This window comes from Hyperolius riggenbachi, chromosome 3, assembly GCF_040937935.1.
Source record: "Hyperolius riggenbachi isolate aHypRig1 chromosome 3, aHypRig1.pri, whole genome shotgun sequence".
Classification (NCBI taxonomy): Eukaryota; Metazoa; Chordata; class Amphibia; order Anura; family Hyperoliidae; genus Hyperolius; species Hyperolius riggenbachi.
The window spans coordinates 311,068,063-311,089,221 of record NC_090648.1 but is presented as its reverse complement, the minus strand read 5'-3'; the positions used below and the strand labels follow the sequence as shown (position 1 = coordinate 311,089,221).

At 42.5% G+C, this 21,159-nt stretch overlaps 1 protein-coding gene across 1 annotated transcript in view; it reads left to right on the top strand.

Moving 5' to 3' along the window:
- LGR5 (leucine rich repeat containing G protein-coupled receptor 5) overlaps positions 1-21,159 on the top strand; it is a 201,498-nt gene that overhangs the window by 123,914 nt on the left and 56,425 nt on the right. Inside the window, exons 4-7 of the mRNA XM_068276679.1 lie at positions 193-264; positions 9,476-9,691; positions 15,535-15,606; positions 20,802-20,870. Coding sequence (XP_068132780.1) covers positions 193-264; positions 9,476-9,691; positions 15,535-15,606; positions 20,802-20,870 — 429 coding nt within the window. The remainder of the gene's footprint in view (positions 1-192; positions 265-9,475; positions 9,692-15,534; positions 15,607-20,801; positions 20,871-21,159) is intronic.

The window sequence follows — 21,159 nt, the reverse complement described above, 5'->3', positions numbered from 1 at the left end:
TTGCAGCTTATCTTTTACTCCCAGAACCTTATACAGAGTTCACAGACAGATGCTTAAACATATAAGCGAGACTCATCCTTTGTTTATTTATTTGCTGACCTTGAAATTGAGATTTAGATAATGTACATGAAGACCACTACAAAGGCTTTCCTAGGATTGCATTATCTAATTAATAGAAATTATTTTTTATAGGATGCTGCAAAACAACCAGTTAAAACAGGTACCAAGTGAAGCATTTCATAATCTCTACAATCTGCAGTCTCTGTAAGTATGTCTCACCTCCCCTCATCACTCCTGTACCTTGCTGTGCAATATTGTATCTGAAAAAATATATTCAGTAAATCAGTAATGTTGTTATTTGCATACTGTGGCACAATAATCACATGGCAAGTTAAACAGCTAAGGAACATGCATATGCTATATTTTTAAAGCTAAGTTCAAGAATTAGTTGTGTTTTTTTCTATACAACTGATTGAACAAAATTGATGTTCAAACAAGCATTGGCTGTGACACCACTTCCAGTCTCCCAGTTATCAGCAGCTTTGGGTGTCCCCTTTTCATCCGTTGTATGCATCCAGTAGGGATGATCACAGATATGCAAATTCTTCTGAGTTGATGCAAATGTATGCAAATTTTATGCAAATGTATGCAGCTTGAAAATGAACCAATCAATTTAAACCTGGGTTTAAATTGATTGGTCCATTTTCAAGCTGCAAATATTTGCATAAAAATTGGATAATGTCAGAATAACAGTGTGGTCCAGAAAGGAGATAGACATTTTCTCTGGCTTCATAAACACATATTGGCCTGCCCGACTCCAGCCATTGGTAGTGAAACAAAGATGCATAGTTTTTTTTTAGGGGGGGGGGGGTTGTGTGCACTAAGCCTGTAGCAATAATCATATGAACACATTTGAGCCAAAATCAAACCCACAGAATTTCCTACACACTTCGAGATTCAGTGTGAGTGTGCAGCAAGGAACTATGGGTTATATAGTATGGGAGCTGCAGTAACATCTGAGTTTGGTGATGTAAAAACATTCACACGATAGTCGAGTCAGGTCATTTTGGCCCCTTTACAGCACCATGTAGCGCTTACTTAGCATTGTAAAAGTCATCTCTCGGCTCCTCCCTGCGCCCAAATTACAGCCGCTGCTACCATACGTGTGCCATAATAGTGGTTTGTTACCAAAAAGTATATTTTGTAATTGTTTCAAGTGACAGTTGACAACATTCACTGTAACTATTCACCTCAACTACCTGCTGTGCAACATGCTCTGCCCTATGCAAGAACCTGCTCAAGAAATTAATATGATCTGTAATATTAATAGACTTCTGAATTTGTGTGACCAAATGGAAAACAATGCTGTCCTGTTTTTGTAACTAGAGATGGATTTTAATTATGAAAGTATACTGCAGGCCATGGCATAATGCTGGGAAAGAACTTACCGTATTTTCTAGTTCCATTGCAGTCTCCTAGAGCGAATCAATTTTATGACCGCTCCATATGTATTGTATTTATTCGCATGTTACAAAGTTATTCCTTTTCCCAGAGCTTGAACACACACACACACACACACACACACATACGCACCCACGCACGCACGCACACATACATACATACATACATACATATATACATGCGCACGCACTCCACTCACATAAACACTTAGTCGCACAGACACATACTCACACATACGTGCGCACATACACACACACACACACTCTCTCACACATGCAAACATACTCACACGCACTCACACAAGCGCACAAACATGCACATACATTCACATACACTCACACACATACTCACATGCCATCACACACGCTATTATACAGTCACACATGCCCATTTGGAGGGCAGCTACAATTACCAGTACAGTATGTATAACTAAATTAGCAGTGTTTATTATTTATAGGGCAAGACAGGAGATGTTACACAATTGTCAAATGCTTTATTACAGCTGCACACTTTTAAATATATGGGCCTCGATTCACAAAGGCGTGCTAACTTAGTTAGCACGCCTAAAGGCTTTGGACGTGCAAACTAGGGTGCTAAGTAGTTTGCGCGTCTAAAGCTCTTGCTGATCGCGTGCAAAATTTAGCGGTGCGCACGAAACGTCGTACCGGGTGCGACTAGAACATCGCACCGGGTGCCCCTAAAACGTCTCACCGGGTGCATCCAAAACGTTGCACAGTGCAACGTATCAGGCGCACCCAGTGCAACGTTTTGGGGGCACCCGGTGCAACGTTATGGATTATTTTAATGAGTCCTATCTGTCTTTTATCTGTAATAAATGATTTGTGGAACATTCATGGCACACACTTGCTCACACATAGAATACACAGGCAGTTCCCAGGCACTTATAGGGTGCAGTTCAGAGAATCAGAAGGGATGTCTGGAGTAGGGTGATGGAGACAGAGGTCAGTTTTTCAATGTAATTCAATATTCAGCATTTTACATGCCGAGAGATCTCTTATCAGGAAACCCCACAAGTCCCAAGACACTTCCTCCAGTTTTCGGCTCACTGAGAGTCATTTATATAAGGTTGTATTATATCTCTAGATCACAAAATGAAGACTCTCCATTGGTGGCATGAAAAGCCTGGTGTCCAATAACTGCATTAAGGAAGAGCGACAATAATCAGTAGGAATACTAAACAGCTGGGTAGCAGCCTTGAGATGGAATGATAAGGTGTAGAACAGAAAAGGCACTATGGCTGGAGGAGGAATATTGGTCAGAAACTAGGATTGCTTTGTTCATTTAAGCTAGGCTGCGCCCCTCACATAAAGGTGTTCGATTTTTAGTTTCCTGTTTCATGCTGTTCTCCAGGTGTCTCTTGCACTACAGCTTTACACAAGGAATGCAATTTCTGGAACAAGTTAAACAATTAGTAGGACAGTGGATGGGGTTAAGAGCTTTAAGGCAACAAAGTAACCTTCACAAAACTTCCGCCCAAATGGATGCCTTTGTCAGATCCTGCATTTGAAGTAGGCACAGTTTTGTGTCCATTGTGAAGCAGGATAAGAGCAGATCAGGTAACTCCCTTTTAAGACAAGAGCAGCTGTGAAATGGTAAATGGTAAATGGGCAGTTAAATCTTCTTTGCTATCTTGTCCTTTGTGGCTTCCAGAAATTAGGAGTGTTTCTTCTGCACTGCAACAAACTGATACCTGTAATGTGCAGGAAAATCAATAGCAGTGTTAAAGTAGTGACCTGTTATTATAGGTATGATACACTGAAACAGCAAGTTTGATAGGCACCCACATTAACAGTGGCTGTAAATGGAAATGTGGGCACCAGATGGACGCAATAAAAGAGGCCGTCCGCTATTCGAACTGTGGCAAGTGCCCGCTATTTGTAGTTGCAGTTATATTTTTAACAGGCACCTCCAGTGACCACATTTTTTTATAACCACTATTAACCCTTTAGCAGCCAAATACAGTAAAACTTTATTTGGCTGCAGGGCCAAATTTTTCCTGCGTTGGGGAAGTGTGCCTTCCCCAGCCTGGCAGGGTATGCAGAGTGGGCAGAAGGGAGCTGTCATAGTTCAACAGGGGGGTGCTGAGTTAGGCCCACTACCAGGCTTCACAAACCTGGTCCGCCGGTGCTCAATCCCTCCATGGGTCACCACTCCACAACCAATACAGAAATTGTAGAAATGAAGGAAGCACTCCACAGGCAAACTTGCATTTATATGAAGGGTAGCAAACACTAGGGCTGATCGGAACAGCTGAATTCCAATTTCGGCAAAATTTCGTGTACCGCATGCGAAAACCGAGTTTCGTGTTCCGAATTTTCGTGTTCCGAGTGCACTTCTATTGAATTAAATAGTGTTAACTTCTGCGGTTAATTGTGAAGCCCCCGTACATGCTATCATTACCAAATTTGCCATGTTTATTAAGCAGATGAGTAGGAACATGGTAAAAAAAAAAAATTGTGAAAAGAGCTTATAGTTTTTGAGCAAATCGATTTCAAAGTTTCATAAGAAAAATATTTTTTAAACTGTTGCAGAACAGGTTACTGCATTCCGAGTTCTGTATACATATTGTATACATTTCATGAAAACAGACAGCGTGGGGTCCCCCCTCCCAAGCCTCCTTAACCCCTTGTCCCCCATGCAGGCTGGGATAGCCAGAATGCGGAGTCCCGGCCACGTGGGGCTTCGCACCCTGAGCTATACCAGCCCGCATGGTCCATGGTATGGGGGGGCTCTGGAGGAGAGGGGCGGCCAACCTCCCCCTCTCCTCCAGAGCCCTTGTCCAATCCATGGACAAGGGGCTCTTCCCCACCTCCGGTGCCCCAATCACTTACCGAGAGAAGAGCTCTGTGTGCCGCTGCTGGTCTGGTCTCCTGCATTGCATTGTCCAATTACGCTCTCACAGGAAGTACTGCGAGAGCGTGATTGGACAGTGTCAGTGCAGAATACCAGACCAGCGGCACACAGAGCTATCGCTCTCGGTAAGCCGTTCCGCTAGCTGGCTGGAATTCTGGAGGTGGGGGGGGGGGGAGTGCGCAAGGGGGGGCCCTAGGTGAGGGAGGGGAGGCTTCCCCCCCTCCCTGCCGCTCTGTGCCCACTTTCCCACCTTCCTGCACTGTGCCCCCCTCTATCCTCTTAGGAGGTCCCGCGCACCTGCCGATCCTGCAGAACTCCTGGGGATGAATGGCTGTAGACAGCCTCTGCAATCTGTATTGCATAAGCTAGAAACACGAAAATTGTTTGCTAAAACAAGAATTTTCGGCAAACAGTGTCATAAACAAAATGGCTGCTGGGGAATCCCCGTTCCCCGGAGGCCACCTCAGAGTGTCAGAATACGCGTTATTTCACATGAATGGGTGGGTCCAGGGGATTAGGGAACCTCCTGCTCTGGTCACCTGGACCCATCATCTATGTGAAAAATCAATGGTTTCGCCACTCTAGTGTGGCCTCCAGCGATCGGGGATTTCCCAGTGGCCATTTTGATTGCATTACTGTTTGCCGAAATGTCTTGTTTTAACCACTTGAGGACCCACCCTTTACCCCCCCTTAAGGACCAGTGCTGTTTTAGCTGATCTGTGCTGGGTGGGCTCTGCAGCCCCCAGCACAGATCAGGATGCAGGCAGAGAGACCAGATCGCCCCCCTTTTTTCCCCACTAGGGGGATGATGTGCTGGGGGGGTCTGATCGCTCCTGCCTGCCGGGTGTTGCGGGCGGGGGCACCTCAAAGCCCCCCTCCGCGGCGAAATCCTCCCCCTCCTTCTCCTACCTGGCCCCCCCTGGTGAACCGGGCTGCACAGGACGCTATCCGTCCTGTGCAGCCAGTGACAGGCTGTCCCCTGTCACATGGCGGCGATCCCCGGCCGCTGATTGGCCGGGGATCGCCGATCTGCCTTACGGCGCTGCTGCGCAGCAGCGCCATACAAAAGCGGATTATTTCCGCTTGTGTTTACATTTAGCCTGCGAGCCGCCATCGGCGGCCCGCAGGCTATTCACGGAGCCCCCCGCCGTGAATTGACAGGAAGCAGCCGCTCGCGCGAGCGGCTGCTTCCTGATTAATCAGCCTGCAGCTGGCGACGCAATACTGCGTTGCTGGTCCTGCAGCTGCCACTTTGCCGACGCACGGTATAAGCGTGCGGTCGGCAAGTGGTTAAAGGCAAAATTTTTGTGTTCTCAGCCTCTGCTATACAGATGCAGAGGCTGACTGTGACCATTCAGTGGTGGGAGTTCGTCAGTGTGGGAGGGAGGTGGGATGTCATAAGAGGTTACTGGCGTGGGACCACTCCTGAGGTTACTGGGGTGAGATTATCCCAAGGTAAGTATCTCTGGTTAATCCAGAGCAATAAAGGACTTTTTTCGTTGTCGTGTTTTTATTTCTTTTTTTAACTCTCTGCTGAAATGGATAAGGGGTACCGTGTACCCCATACTCATTTCTCCTGGGGAGGGGGCGGCTTCCGGAGTCTGCTTGTTAAAGGGGACCCCCGGATGGCACCATGAACCCCCCACCTCCTCCTGGGGCACCGGAGGTGGGGTAGAGCCCCTTGCCCATGGATTGGACAAGGGCTCTGGGGGAGAGGGGGAGGTTGGCTGCCCCTCTCCTCCAGAGCCCCCCATACCATGGACCATGCGGGCTGATGATAGCATGTAAGGGGGCTTCACAATTCACCACGGAATTTAGCACAATTGACTTCAATGTAAACACGAATTCGGTACTCGGAATTGCAGAATTTTCTAATTTCGAGTGCTTACTCGGAACTGCCAAATTCCGATGGCAAACTCGAAATTCGGAATCTGAGAGCTCAGCCCTAGCAAACATGACATGTTTCAGGGAGAACCCCTTTCTCAAGTGTCTGTCATGTTACCAGTCCGGACAGCTGGATCGGCTTCCTCATTCTTCACCATGGTGGTGATGTAATCCCAACATGTCTTCTCTGTTCCGATCACGATCTTACATGATCGGGATCCAGGAGACCGTGACCGTGTTACAGCGCCATCAGGTCTTCTGGGTCCCGATCACATCCAATCACATGATATGACGTGATCAGGATCCAGGAGACCATGTCAGTATTACAGCACCACCAGGTGGTTAAAGAGGGTTGATTGAAGAGTCTCTTCCATCTCTTCCATCATCCCTTTTCCACCACTGGGTGGCGCTGTAATACTGACATGGCCTCCTGATCACATGTCATATCATGTGATCGGGACCCAGAAGAACTAGTGTCGGAAGGTCAGAGCCACCGGTTTGAGGAAGGGAAAAAGCCACCCAGAACAGGTTACTATACTGCTTCCTGCCACCCACTCAGTCTGCACTAGGTTGCCAAACGACATTTGCCGGCAGAGTTTTAGAATGCACAGTAGCTTTTTAAACCAAAAAAAAATCATTTGAAGATGCTATTAGGTTAACCTGGGTGCCTATGGGGCGTCCAAACTTTTGCTACTCCCGATATTTCTTGTGATGTTGCAAAAGCGGTGCAGATATCTGTGCGATATTATACAAGTGGCTCTTTCGAGCGCCCCAAATTTCCGAGCCGCCCATTTTGCATTTAAGCATGATACACTACCCATGTACATACACATTTTATTTATTGACAACAGTATGTCTGCCAGTTGTAAAGGTGGGGGAGGGGGGTGTTAGTTTCATATACTTTGATAAATAGGTGCTTAGATTCCTTTAAAAGACTAGAATTACTGCAGTGTCATAACAGGGGTCCCACAACATAAATAATCATGTATGTTTGTGCTACATCTTGGTTGTGTGCTCTGTATTATTATTAATGCTTGTACGGGTGGTGGTGGTGGTTATGGTGGTGGTGGTGGTGGTGGTGGTGGTGGTGGCGGCGGTGGTGGTTTAGGTGGTGGTGGTGGTGGTTTAGGAGCCAAGCAATACCGGCAGAAGCAGAGTAGGAGAATATACAATTGTTTGTGCTACTATTCTGGATATGCCCTTGTGCAGATTTGCTGTCAGCCACTTGCGTCATAGTGTAAAATTTATGAGGCGCATGTACTGAATATATATGGGCAGAAAATAAAAAGATAAATAAATAGCTGGTAAATAAGTTGGCCCAAGTAGCCAAAGGCAGATTTTACGAGGAGCGTCTAGGCTATCATATTGTCATCCTCAAAGGGTATCTAAGGCAACCAATGATGGCCCACACAAATAGAATGTGACTTATGTATTGCAAAGCAAACAATGCCAAGATTTATGTGTGTGCTTAAGGAAATGTTTGTAACTGCTCTGTACAGATTGCAATTCTACAACTGTGAAGCTTTCCAGAGGTCTGAATGAATATATCAAATGGGAAAATCCACAGATGAAAAATGAGCCACAAATACATTTTAGTTTAAAAAGTTTACCTTATCCATATGTTGTTGGATGTTATTTCATCAGCAACTGAAGCAAAAAAACCTGTGCAGTTGTAGGCAATTGTGTTTTATTGCCTCAAAACAATAATCTGAAATAATCTACGTGCTCCTTTTAACTTCGGCATTCAATTATATTTGCCTGAAACAATCATTCGTAATTGTTTCAGGTGACCGTTTAGGAAGCTCACTGTACAGACACACTGCTTGGCAATCTGTCAAGTTTGCAGGGCGACAACTACATTTGCAATTATTATTTAGTATTTATATAGCGCCAACATCTTCCGCAGTGCTGTACAGAATATATATTACCTTGTTGCTGTCCCTCATAGAGGCTCACAATCTAATCCCTACCATAGTCATTTGTCTGTGTATGTATCGTGTAGTGTATGTATCATAGTCTAGAGCCAATTGAAGGGGAAGCCAATTTACTTATCTGTATGTTTTTGGGATGTGTGAGGAAACCGACATGTCCGGAGGAAACCCACATAGACACAGGGAGAGCATACAAACTCTGTGCAGATAGTGCTCTAGCTGGGATTCGAATAGGGGACCCAGCGCTGCAAGGTGAGAGCGCTAACCACTATGCCCCTGTACTGGTGCAATCTCGTAATAGCTAAAGGGGACACTGATGATGGGGGACACCTGTGCGATAACGACCACCTCTGCCCATAATCTGGCATGTGTACAGGAGACCCCGACAGCCACCTAGCCAATGATCTACCGGGTGGATCAATTTGGAAGAGCGACAGCGAAAAGCTTTGTTCTCCCCGCTCAACCTGCGATGTCACATCTCATTGCCATAGTACCCGTATTTAGCCTACAGGCTATGCATCTGTACAGTCTCAGCCCAGTCATGTTGCCCGAGGAATCCGATACCGTTGGGTGACCTCTATCTAGTGTGTGTACGAGCCTCAAGTCAGCAACATGAGAGAGTGATTAAGAAAAAGCCTCTTTTCTCTACTGCATATCTTTCTGTCTGATCACTTGATCCCCAAGTAAAAAGTTTTACTGTATGAGGAAGGGTAGGTGATGCCAATCTGTGGGCCGGATTCATGTAGCTCTGGTAAAACTGCTGTGCAATACTACCGGTACAAACCCCAGCAGAGTACCACATGTTGTGCAGTAAGCACGAACCATGGTACATGAGTAACACAAGCACGGCTATGCATTTAGTAATGTGTGCCACCACAGCAATGCTCCAGATACCCATGTAACACGTGTCATGCTAATCCCGCAACGGTACTGTGCTTGGTGTAAGTACCAGTAATATTGCCATGCGCTGTCTGCACACAGCAGTTTTACTGGAACTAGGTGAATCAGGCCCTATGTGAGTAATATGTATGCATAGTATTGTCGCTGGCCATAGTACACTCCCATATTAATGGATGTTACATTCAGCTTTCCAAAGATAAAAATAAGAAAGGGAAATGGTTATTATAAATATTTTACCAGTGCTTACACAGACCTTGTGAAAATGCTCAAAAGGTCTCAGCCAAGAGTTCAGTTTTAAAGAACAATAATTATCATATTGACCCATGTATAGAAATTTTCTCTTTTCATTATCATATTATTGAATGCAGAAAAACGGCATGTTTTAATTTCACAATAACATTGGCTATACCTTGTACTTTCTCTAGGAGACTGGATGCAAATCACATCAGTTATGTGCCACCAAACAGCTTCACTGGTCTCCTGTCCCTTCGTCACCTGTGGCTGGATGACAACGCCCTGACTGAGATTCCAGTCAGGGCACTGGAAAGTTTGTCGGCTCTCCAGGCCATGACCTTGGCATTAAACAAGATTCACCACATACCAGACCATGCATTCAGGAACCTGTCAAGCCTTGTGGTCTTGTAAGTTTGTTTTTACTTATTTGCAATTCAGATCAGACATAATCATGGAAACAATGCTTTGAAAAAATTGTAGTACCAGTATAATGTTACTCAATGAGCTTAAAGAGATGACTGAAGGATTATCCCTTAACAATTGTCATCTTCTTGCACAAAAGTAACATATTACCTATAGGAGACACAGGCCTCATAAACAGGACAACTGTTATACCCATTAGAATTACAGAAAGAAAATACCAGTGAGTTAAATAATATTAAAACCTTAATACACTGTAATTACAATCTTAGGGAGTTTGAGTTTGCTCTTGAATTTCATTCTCTTTTAAAGTGAAATTCTGGGTATGTAGATCAAAGTCAAATTCTGTGCACATAGATAATGATCATACCTTATTGTCCCACTCCTGCATGTTCATTAAAAATACTGCAAGTGCCTAGAAAAAAGGTAAAAAATATTATCTTCCAGACCCAGACACCCACAGGGGTTACTGAACACCACATCACTATCACTTGACATAGCATTGTTTTGTGAAAAATAAAATAGTAGTAGTAGTAGAAGGCCCTAATATAGCCTGTATAAGAGGAGTGAGGACCACTAAACACCAGGAAACTCTATACGGGATGGAGGACCATTATACACCAGATAACTGTATACTGTATAGAGGAGGTAAGGGAACCACTAGACACCAGGGAACTGTATAGGGGAGGGAGGAGGAACATTAGACACCAGGGGACTTTTTATAAGAGAGGGAGGTGGCCAGTAGCCATTGAGGTTGGCCCGTGACTTAGTCCCAGTGTTCAATTTCAGCCCACTTCGTATTTGAGTTTGACACCCGTTTTAGATACACTGTGCATTAAAAAAAAGTTTTATAAAAAAACAATCCTGACAGTTTGCTTGAAACACTCCACTCTATAGTCAAATGGGCATGAAGATAGAAGTAGTTTTGTCCTCTGACCTCATGCTTCTATATTGCCTGACAGCTAATCATGGCTACGAGTGGGAAGGAGGTTGAGGGAGTGATCAGGTTGTAGGGGAATGCCAATGAAGAAATAAGGAGCTATGATTTTTTTATATTGCAAAAAGTGCTAATTTTCTGTACACAGTTCAAATGAAAAAGGAATATTGGAAACCACATAGCCATAAAAAGATATAATGGAACAAACCGATATCTAGGCCCATATGCAATTATGGGCCTAGCTTTTTCACCTGAGTTTTCTCCTAGGTGATATTTTTAAACTTGTCAATAAAATGCCTTTTAAGCCACCAGAAAGCAAGAAATTACTCAAAATAATTTTGATATTACGTTTTCGCCTACTTTTTGGTACTTTTTTAGTGGAAAAATGTTGGAAATTATTTTAAATTGAATATGAAAAATTATCTCCTAGGAGAAAACTTTTGTGAGGGTACTCACAAAACTTGATATCTGTTTTGTAAACCACTACAGGGACAGAGGTAAATTTCTTGAGAATTCTACAAAAGGATGGTCACACACCAAGCAGTTGATTATAGACCCCAAAAATTAAAAAAAATACATCCCAACAGAGATTGAAAATACTAATACAAAACGTTAAAAATAGACACCCACCAGTATGAAATGATTAAAAAGCATTACAATTAAGTGTTGGCTTAACACTAAAGATGGCACTTCAGCTTCACAGCTTCAGCCAAATGTCATGTTTGAAGGTAAGACAGTATAAAGGTTTTTTTTTTTTTATTCTTTTGTATTGTGGGGTGCCACTGTTCTATATTAACTTATAAAACAGTGTTTAATAAATGCATATTAAAACTGCACCTACATCTGAGCTGTAATGACAATACACACATTTTAACTTTAGTTAGATGACCAGATAAAGTTTTCCAGTCCTTTCTACTATCATATCATTTTCAACTTGTAAACTGAGGATTTTTAAGAAATGTTTTCAATCATCTTTCTATATTATACTACCAATCCCTTTCCCCAGACTTAAATCATTTGTATTGCAAATTGTAGCATTGGCAAGCCATTAGAGGCCGCACTCTCATCTCATCAATAAGGGAATGAAGAGTTTAGTGGTGCTGTGACCCAAATCATGGTGGATTAGGTCACATATAAATCTCCAGGAAATGAAGTGAAAGATAAGCACATTACATTCAGTTTCTTCAGGTAGATTTATTGGATACCATAATTCTGCATACCATTATTACGTATCAGGGTCTAATACAGTACTCTTTATCAAGGCACGCACAGTGCAAGATGATGAATCGAGACCAGTAAATCTAAGTGCCTTTTGTTAAAAACACCCTTCGCAGGATGTTTGCAGTGCTCTAAATCATCCAATCACCAAGTGACCTGTAACATCACTAACCTTACATTTCTCCCAAATATGCAGAAACAAAAGCAAATAATACAAAACATGCAGAACATAGGAGGCAAGTACATCTCCATATACTGAAATATTATGATTTATATTGCAAGTTAAGTGCCTTCATCCTAACTCTGTCTCATAAACATCTGGTGCAGGGCAGGGGTGACAATTTGAAAAGTGTAGGAAGACTCTCAATTGGCATTGTTATCAATTGGGGTCTCCCTCCAGCTATACTATGAGAAAGTGGCATGCAAACTGGGTTGGGTAAATCATATGACTTAATGACATCCTGTACGGTTGCACTACAATTAAGATACTATGGGGTATATTCACTAAACTATGGTAATGAGAATAACGTATGTAAAGTCTCACGGTGAGTAGAGCCTAAATCAATACATTACATGCAATGCATTACATTCTACTGTAGAGCACAAGTCTACTGAGTCTACTCTAAGAATACTAGGACCTTTGGAATTGTTTAAGCATTAAAGCAATTAAGGGATACTTAAGCCACCTAAAAAAAAAGTTTCACTTACCTGGGGCTTCTAACAGCCCCCTGCAGCTATCCTGTGCCTGCGCCATCCTCAACTATCCTCCATTCCCCCACTGTGGCTCAGTTTTGTTTTCGCCGACTAGAAGTCGGGGGCCACTGCGCCTGTGCGGCTCTGGCCATGCGTATCCTTGCGCGCGTTCCCATCCGCAATAGCGTCCTATGCAGGTGCAGGACGCTATTGCGGACAGGAATCCAAACAAGGATACACGTGGCCAAGGCTGCAATTGCAAATACATACACATCAGGCCTGGAAAAACATAAATAAGGTGAACTGCCTGTAGGTGAAGGTAAAGTTAGTAAAATGTGCAACCTCAAAGCATCATCATGCAGTAATGGGGCACAGCCTCTAAATACATGTGTAAAATAGAGGCAGACAGGGGTGAAGAACATAGGTAGGGTATAAAAAGGGTGAGAAAGAGGAGTTAAAACTGACAGGTTGTCCACTTGTAAGAATTAGGCATAAGAAAAGAAGGGTTGAAGAAGTATGTATCCATTCGGCCTCCCTTTGCAGTAAGGACAGATTTCTGCCACAGCTTATTTGTAGTTTGGGGTTGATGGCCATCCCTTTGATCTCATGTACCAGGCGTGTGCATACACAAGTGAACAGCCAGGACCAGATTTACCACAACTAAGAAAACTTGTTGGAGGCGCCCAGAATATAATTATCTTAAATCATAATAAGAATAATTCAGTCTTACCTCCATAAACGGACAAACCATATGAGTAAAAGTTTTTAATGATGCACAAAAAAGACAGTGCTTTTCACGGGTACTGGCCCGCTTCCTCAGGTCAATAATAAAGTGCCTAAGTCTGTAGCAGTCACAGCTGTGGGCCCCTCTTTTTCTCAACCACCAGGAATCATCCTTTTTTTTGCAGATTTACCACAAGGCAGTGTAGACAGGTGCCTAATGATGGAAAGGCAGCTCACTCCCGCCCCTAGTGCCTCCCTCTCTCCTTCCCCATGCAGAATCCCGAACAGAGAATAAATGAACGGTTACTCACCCGTCTCTTGGGATTCCACTGATGTGATCCCCCTTCAGTCAGGGGCACCTCTAGCTACCTAATACTTGAGGGCACCTCTAGCTACTTAATACTGAGGATTCCTCTGGCTACCTAATGCTAATGGACAAGTGACAGATGGGCCAGCACACTTGCAGTGCGGTTCAGGGTAGGTTTGTGGGTTCATGGAGGGCGAAGTCTAGGGTGCCAGGACATCTGTGCCTATAGGCTCCTGTGATGTAAATTTGGTCCTGTGTACAGCAATGGGTTTGTTGCCAACACCTCACCACTGGTGTTGGATAATATCAAGCTTATGTGTCGTCAGTATTTCTGAAATCTCCTTATGAAGGTCCCTTGGGTTTTGCTAACACAGGCAAGGCCATGGGGCACTTAAGAAGGAAAACCTAATACGCTGTTGTAGCACTGCTGCAGATATTTGTAGATATCATTTGTAGATAAGCCTTCCCTCTCTATAGGTGAGTATATGGTTTTGTTGTGGGTTTTTTTTTTCACCTTGCCTAGGCTGCTTCCTTTCTTCTGATACACTTCACACCATGTTCCATCTTCTGACACTTCCGCCTTTACAGTGGATGTTCTGGTTTAAATGGTGGAGGTGTCAGAAGATGAAGAGTGCTTGGAGCACATTGGAAGGGAGGCAGCAGCCTAAATGATTTAACCCTCACTTACACAGCCCGCGTCCCCCACACATTCTGGGACAATTTAGCTTTTTGTGAAATTGTTCTTGCTCATCCCTAACGAGAGCCCCCTGTATATTGACATATACTGTCAAATAAATTGCTTAACTGTAAACCAGGATTTCTGCTTTGAATAACCCCTTGGCTTTGGTACTTGTGTATATACAGTCTAGCAGGTATCACAGAAGACACTGGTCTCAAATAAATGAATAAACTCTTGCTTTACATTCCAGCCAGTTCCCAACAGGTGCACCTGGAAAACACACTTACCATACATACTTTGTTTCCTGGAGACTTCTTTCCTTTTTTTCACTCTTCATCACATAATAACTTTTAAAAGGTACTGAAACCGTCCTGTTTGAAACATGTATGCTTGCACATTATACAGCTATATTTTTAATACAGGCTAGAGGAAATTGTGCGGCATCAGGAATTTCCATCTCTCTCTGGCGGAAATATTTCCTCAAGTAAAATGTGCCGCAGGCAGACCTTACATTGTTTCTTTCTTGCTGCAGGAAGCCTCAGGAGACGCATAACACCATGCCGCTTATTAACATTCACTTACAAAGTTTCTTCTGTATGTCCGTGGCTTATTGAGGGGGCTTTTGCACTAAAATGTAATAAGTTCCTAATAATATACATGGAAATTTTAACACAGACCCTGCTTTATGACTTTGTGGTTAACGCTTACAGAATAATGTCTCTAACATATTTTCCTATCTCCATGTGTTCACTAAGAAAAAAAAAAAAACACCTTTCAGTATGAGCTCATTTAGAAAACTTTCTTAAAGTAGAGGAGTTTCCTGTAGCAGCCAATCAGATTGTTTTCATGTTTCTTATGTAAATAAAGGGATCTGTGATTGGTTGCTAGGACTGTTCTGAGAACCCTTTCTGAAGGATGACCTATCCCTTGTACTGCACAATGACTTGTTTTGAAGGTTGTGCTCTACATATTAATATATGTACACATCATAGAATAGCGGTGTGTGAAGGCCCCAGGAAGAGTGAAGCAGAGCAAAGTATAAATAATACAGCGCATCTTCTGGGCCCCTGAAACAGCTGCCAATCTTTTTGAAGGGGGAAAGTGAAAGCTTCAGGAGCATGCCCTCCAATAAATTCTTTGGCACTGCTTGACTTGTACACAATAAGTGCATGCTTGAAAACACGTTTCTTTAGAAGCACTCATTGAATACGTTTGCCTAGGTTCACTGTGCGCAGCGTGCTATCCTGACTGTGCTTTTAATGTTCCCCTGCAGACATCTCCATAACAATAGGATCTACTCCCTGGGAAAGAAATGCTTTGACGGGCTCCACAGTCTGGAGACTTTGTGAGTTGACCTCTTATTTGTTTCAGTCCTTTCACTGTTTTCATTGATATTCTAAAAAGAATAAAAATAGCTCAAAAGCCAAACGTGCTTTTTGGCTTGCCTAATTGCCAAGTGTTTAGCGCAGTTGTTCTTATGACGACTGTATAAAACCAATCCCGTGTGTAGTAAAAATAGCTATGAAATATGCCTTGGGGATCGTTTGAACCGTGATTAATGCAGAAAAAAGAAACAAGAGTAAAATCTTTGCATACTGTAGATTGACTGTTCTACTTTGCTGGCTTTTTAGATGCAGGGAAGAAAAGTTGTATGTGATATATGAATTCGCTTTATCTGTTGGTCCTTGCACTTAGCAACATAAGATGCAGGCATCTCTCACACTTCTGTTGTTTGAGCAACTATTCACAACCACACAAAGTTCCCCGGCTAATTATGAGTTAAAAAGAAAGTTCCCTAGCTGAGCACGATGATGTGCTTCTCAGTGGCACGTGTGTTGGCTTTTGGTGCTATAAGCCATATTAAGAAGAGGGTTAGTGTCTGGAATTCTGTCATTAACCCTCACCTTACACTAAAAGACCAACAACAACCCTAATTAGTCCTTGAATTGGAGAGTTGCTGCTCATCTAAAAAGACTGACATGCATTTGACACACACACAAGTACAACAATGGGTATAGGGTACTAGGGTATATAAGCTTGCAAAAAGGTACTTGAGCTACTACTCCTAAATATCAAGTGCTCACTACTCCCACTACCAGTCACTGGTGATGCAGGGTCTCTAATAATCTCCCGCCACTAGTTACACATACATAAAGACATTTAAAACACCCCTATACATCCAACATGCTTCGCCCTCAATTGAGGGCTTTGTCAGGTATACACACATAACAGGAAAGTGCAACACAGTGTTTTTGTAACCAGCTCTTAAAGGAGCCAAATGAGCTCTCTCACCACCTAGTATGAAGAAGGTGGATGTCAATCATCCAATTCAAGGACTATTTAGGGTAGTTGAGGTGATAAATGTGCATACAGTGTTGCTCTATCATCACTTTGACTTGCAGTGATTTACTAATGTAAGCTTTAAATTTGGTATGTTTAACCCATCTAGGAAAATATGTGCTAAGGAAGGGGTGGGCCAAACTTTTAAAGCAGATTCTTGTATGACACAGTTGAGGTAAATCACTCTGCTTAATAAAGCCATCAGATGGTACATTTAGAACAGTACCTGTAAGTGAGGCATTAAAGATTTATTCCAGTTTAGTGAACATATCTACAGTAGCAAGAAAAAGTATGTGAACCCTTTGGAATTATATGGCTTTCTGCACAAATTGGTCATAAAATGTGATCTGATCTTCATCTAAGTCACAACACTAGACAATCACAATCTGCTTAAACTAATACCACACAAATAATTAAATGTTAGCATGTTTTTATTGAACACACCATGTAAATATTCACTGTGTCGGTGGAAAAAGTATGTAAAACCTTGGATTTAATAATTGGTTGCACCTCGTTTCAACCAAACGTTTCCTATAGTTACAGATCAGATGTGCATAACGGTCAGGAGTAATTCTTGACCATTCCTCTTTAAAGAACTGTTTCAGTTCAGCAATATTCTTGGGATGTCTGGTGTAAATTGCTTTCTTGAGGTCAGGCATCTCAATCGGGTTGAGGTCAGGACTCTGGGCTACTCCAGAAGGTGTATTTTCTTCTGTTTAAGCCATTCTGTTGTTGATTTACTTCTATGCTTTGGGTCATTGTCCTGTTGCATCACCCATCTTCTGCTGAGCTTCAGCTGGTGGAAAGATAGCCTTAAGTTCTGCTGCAAAATTGTCTTGGTAAACTTTGGAATACATTTTTCCTTCGATAATGGCAATCCGCCTAGGCCCTGACGCACCAAAGAAGCCCTAAACCATGATGCCCCCAACACAATACTTCACAATTGGGGTGAGGTTTTGATGTTGGTGTGCTGTGCCTTTTTTTTCTCTACGTATATTGGTGTGTGTTTCTTCCAAACAACTCAACTTTGGTTTCATCTGTCCACAGAATATTTTGCCAGTACTGCTGTGAAACATCCAGGTGCTCTTTTGAAAACTTTAGACGTGCAGCAATGTTTTTTTTGGACAGCAGTGGCTTCCTCTGTGGTATCCCCCCATGATCTCCTTTCTTGTTTAGTTTTTTTACATATTGTAGATTCGCCAACATGGATGTTGGCATATGCTAAAGACGTTTGTAAGTCTTTAGCTGACACTCTAGGATTCTTCTTTACCTCACTGAGCATTCTGCGCTGTGCTCTTGCAGTCATCTTTACAGGACAGCCACTCCTAGGGAGAGTAGCAGCAGTGTTGAACTTTCTCCATTTGTAGACAATTTGTCTTACTGTAGACTGATGAACTGCAAGGCCTTTGAAGGTACTTTTATATCCCTTTCCAGTTTTATGCAAGTCAACAATTCTTAATCTGAGAGCTCTTTTGTGCGAGGCATCATTCACAACAGGCAATGCTTCTTGAGAAAAGCAAACCCAAAACTGGCGTGTGTTTTTCTTTTATAGGGAAGGGCAGCTGTGACCCACACCTCCAATCTCATCTCATTGATTGGACTCCAGTTGGCTGACACCTCACTCCAATTAGCTCTTGGAGATGCCATTAGTCTAGGGGTTCACATAGTATTTCCACCTGCACTGTGAATGTTTGCATGGAGTGTTCAATGAAAACATGGAAACATTAAATTATTGTTGTGGTATTAGTTTAACCTCCCTGGCTGTATGATTCCTTCCTGATTTTAGGGTCTAAAAGCGGTACAATTTTTTTCATGTGCTTTTAGACCCTAGAAGCAATAAAAAAAAAATCATACCACGAGAGAGCCTGGAGCAGCCCATGTGCTTACTCAGCTCCCTGGGATCCATCGCTGCATTCCTTCCTCCAGGTGGCGCTGTAACCCTATAGTGAGATTGCCACCTGGCGATCTCACCAGGGGGATGCAGAACCTCCGTGGACAGGAAGAGGAATGGCACCAGCGTCTGGATCGCTCGGGAGATGAGTGAAATTGCCCGCTACACGCAATGCTCTGCATGGACCCCCCAGCGGCTACCACGAGAGTAGCTCGGGGTTACCGCTCTGAGCTGAGGTTTTCCACCTAGAGTCTAGCTCTTGGTTACCACTAAGGAGGTTAAGCAGACTATGATTGCCTATTGTTGTGACTTAGATGAAGATCAGATCACATTTTATAACCAATTTGTGCAGAAATTCATATAATTCCAAAGGGTTTACAAATGTTTTCTTGCTACTGTATATAACATATGGCAGTATGACAAAAGCCAGTGTTTACCTGAATGTTCTAAAATATTATCTTTCCTATTTCTTCAGCTGCTAAAACCACAAAAAAAATCACAAAGCAAAGCATGTATGAGTTTTACTGTCATGGACAATACCGGTAATAAAGTGGTATTTGTTTCCATCGATTTGTAATGTATGTATGTCGTATTCACTGTCTGTATCATATGATATTAATTAGTATAGGGTCCTAAAGGCTTCTCTACAACTTCACAAAAATGAGACTGATTTCTTTATTGTAATAGTTCTCTCCTAGTGGGTTACAAGAAATCTGTGTCCCTTAGAGCAGTTCATAGGGTGAATTTGATCATATTCCCATCACACTGTGTGTTACACAGGAAGGATTTCCCTCAGCTTTCCATCATACTCCTTTTAAACGTACAATTTACCTGCATTAAATACGGTACATTGGAAAATCTGACTTTAAGCCTGTTGCGATCATTTTCTGCCTTTAACTCCTAAGTGGCACCAGTCAGCTTAGAAAGGCTTAACCAAAGTACATATTTTTTGTTTTTCTGGCAGGACATCCTCCATAGTAGCGTTTACTTTCAGCCGGATTATGCACATAAAAAGTCTGCAACTGAAAGTGATTTTAGAGTATGTTTATAATAACATGCCTGTTAAATCCAAAGATGAAGCACAGTTTCCTCCCTAGTAAATAATATAGTGATAAAAGAAGGTTGTAGATTCTAAGGCTAGACTTTTCATTTAGCTGCACAGAATCCAGCATACAATCTGCCACATAGAGCATATCACAAATGCTAGATCTCACATGTACAATCAGACGTCATTCGATCATGATGACAGAGGAAGGGCAGAGAACACAAGACAGACAAGTGTGAACATACAAGAAAACCTGTCTTGCTGTTGAAGGAGAAATCCATACTATAGGTGCTACAGTTTTAAAGCTTTAGTTTATCCTCTCAGAGAATTTTGTTGTTAAAGATGAAAAGGGGACTATAATATTACTCACAACTTTTTTTTACGTTTGATGCAGCTATTCCAGAGAAATTGTAATTGGAAGTCATCCAAGTGACCCACAGATTCCATCAGCAAACAGAGCTGGCAGCAGAGTGGGTGTTCCCCCAACTAGTTTAGATCTCACTCTCTATATCCTCCCTGTGCTGCTGAAAGATTGCGATCAGCTTAGCAGATTATTATTAGTATGAGACTGAGGTGTAGCTGCAGTGCTGAACACAGAGTTAAACACTAAGCAGAGGAAATGAATAGTAGAGGTCAGGTGATCTTTTCCCACAGGGAGAAACTGGCAGCTACCCCCTCCCAGTTTCTCTGAGTACTTTGGCTTTAAAAAAAGATATCCATGCAGTATCTTACTGTGGCAGGTTCTGTTGGAATAATCAGACAACGTGCGTGTTTACAGTGGTTGTGAATCAGACTTTCAATGCACTGTATGCTTCATTGTATGCATAATATCACACTTCTAACGTGTGATTCGATTTTTCAGCACTGCTTCTTTGCAATCCTATTGCAACGCAATGTTTATAGTGTGAAAGTAGCCTATAGAGCTGGTCGATCAGCATGACAATTTTTTTTTCATACCTACGACTGCAACTGTTTGCGATATTAGGAACAGTTTGGATCTTTTAATGCTGTGGACTGATTAACTATGATCTTTTCTTTTGATCTGAGCCAATCTTTCAAATAAGATTACAAGCAAAGGAAAGGGGTGCTTGGAATGCATTGCCAAAACGTAGCTGGCAAGTACTTTTAAGTATTGGAGCGTTGTGGAATTGTTCCTTCTTCTGAGAATTTGCAAGCATCGTGTTCTCTTGCCTGTGACTGCACGCCATACAACCCCCTCTGCTGGGATGAAATGACAGAGCAATCTATATTTCTTGTCTTTTAGAGATCTCAACTATAACAACTTAGACGAATTTCCTGCGGCTATCAAAACTCTCAGGATTCTGAAAGAGCTGTAAGTGAAGCAAAAACTGTGTGCTGTAATATATGACGTAATAGGGACATATTAAAACATGTTTTATAGTTCTGGGGGTGTCCATCGCACATGCATACCATAATACTGCCTCTACAGTTTTGCTTTGATTTACTATTATGTTTTTTTGGGAAATACATTTGTTTCTAGGCAGAATAGTTTTAGATTGCTCACACATATTTTTTAATTGATATAATTTGCTCGTTAAGACCTGGTTCACACATTAATCTGCACATTTCTGGTTCAGTCCAGTAGTAGGCTGTCCTATCAG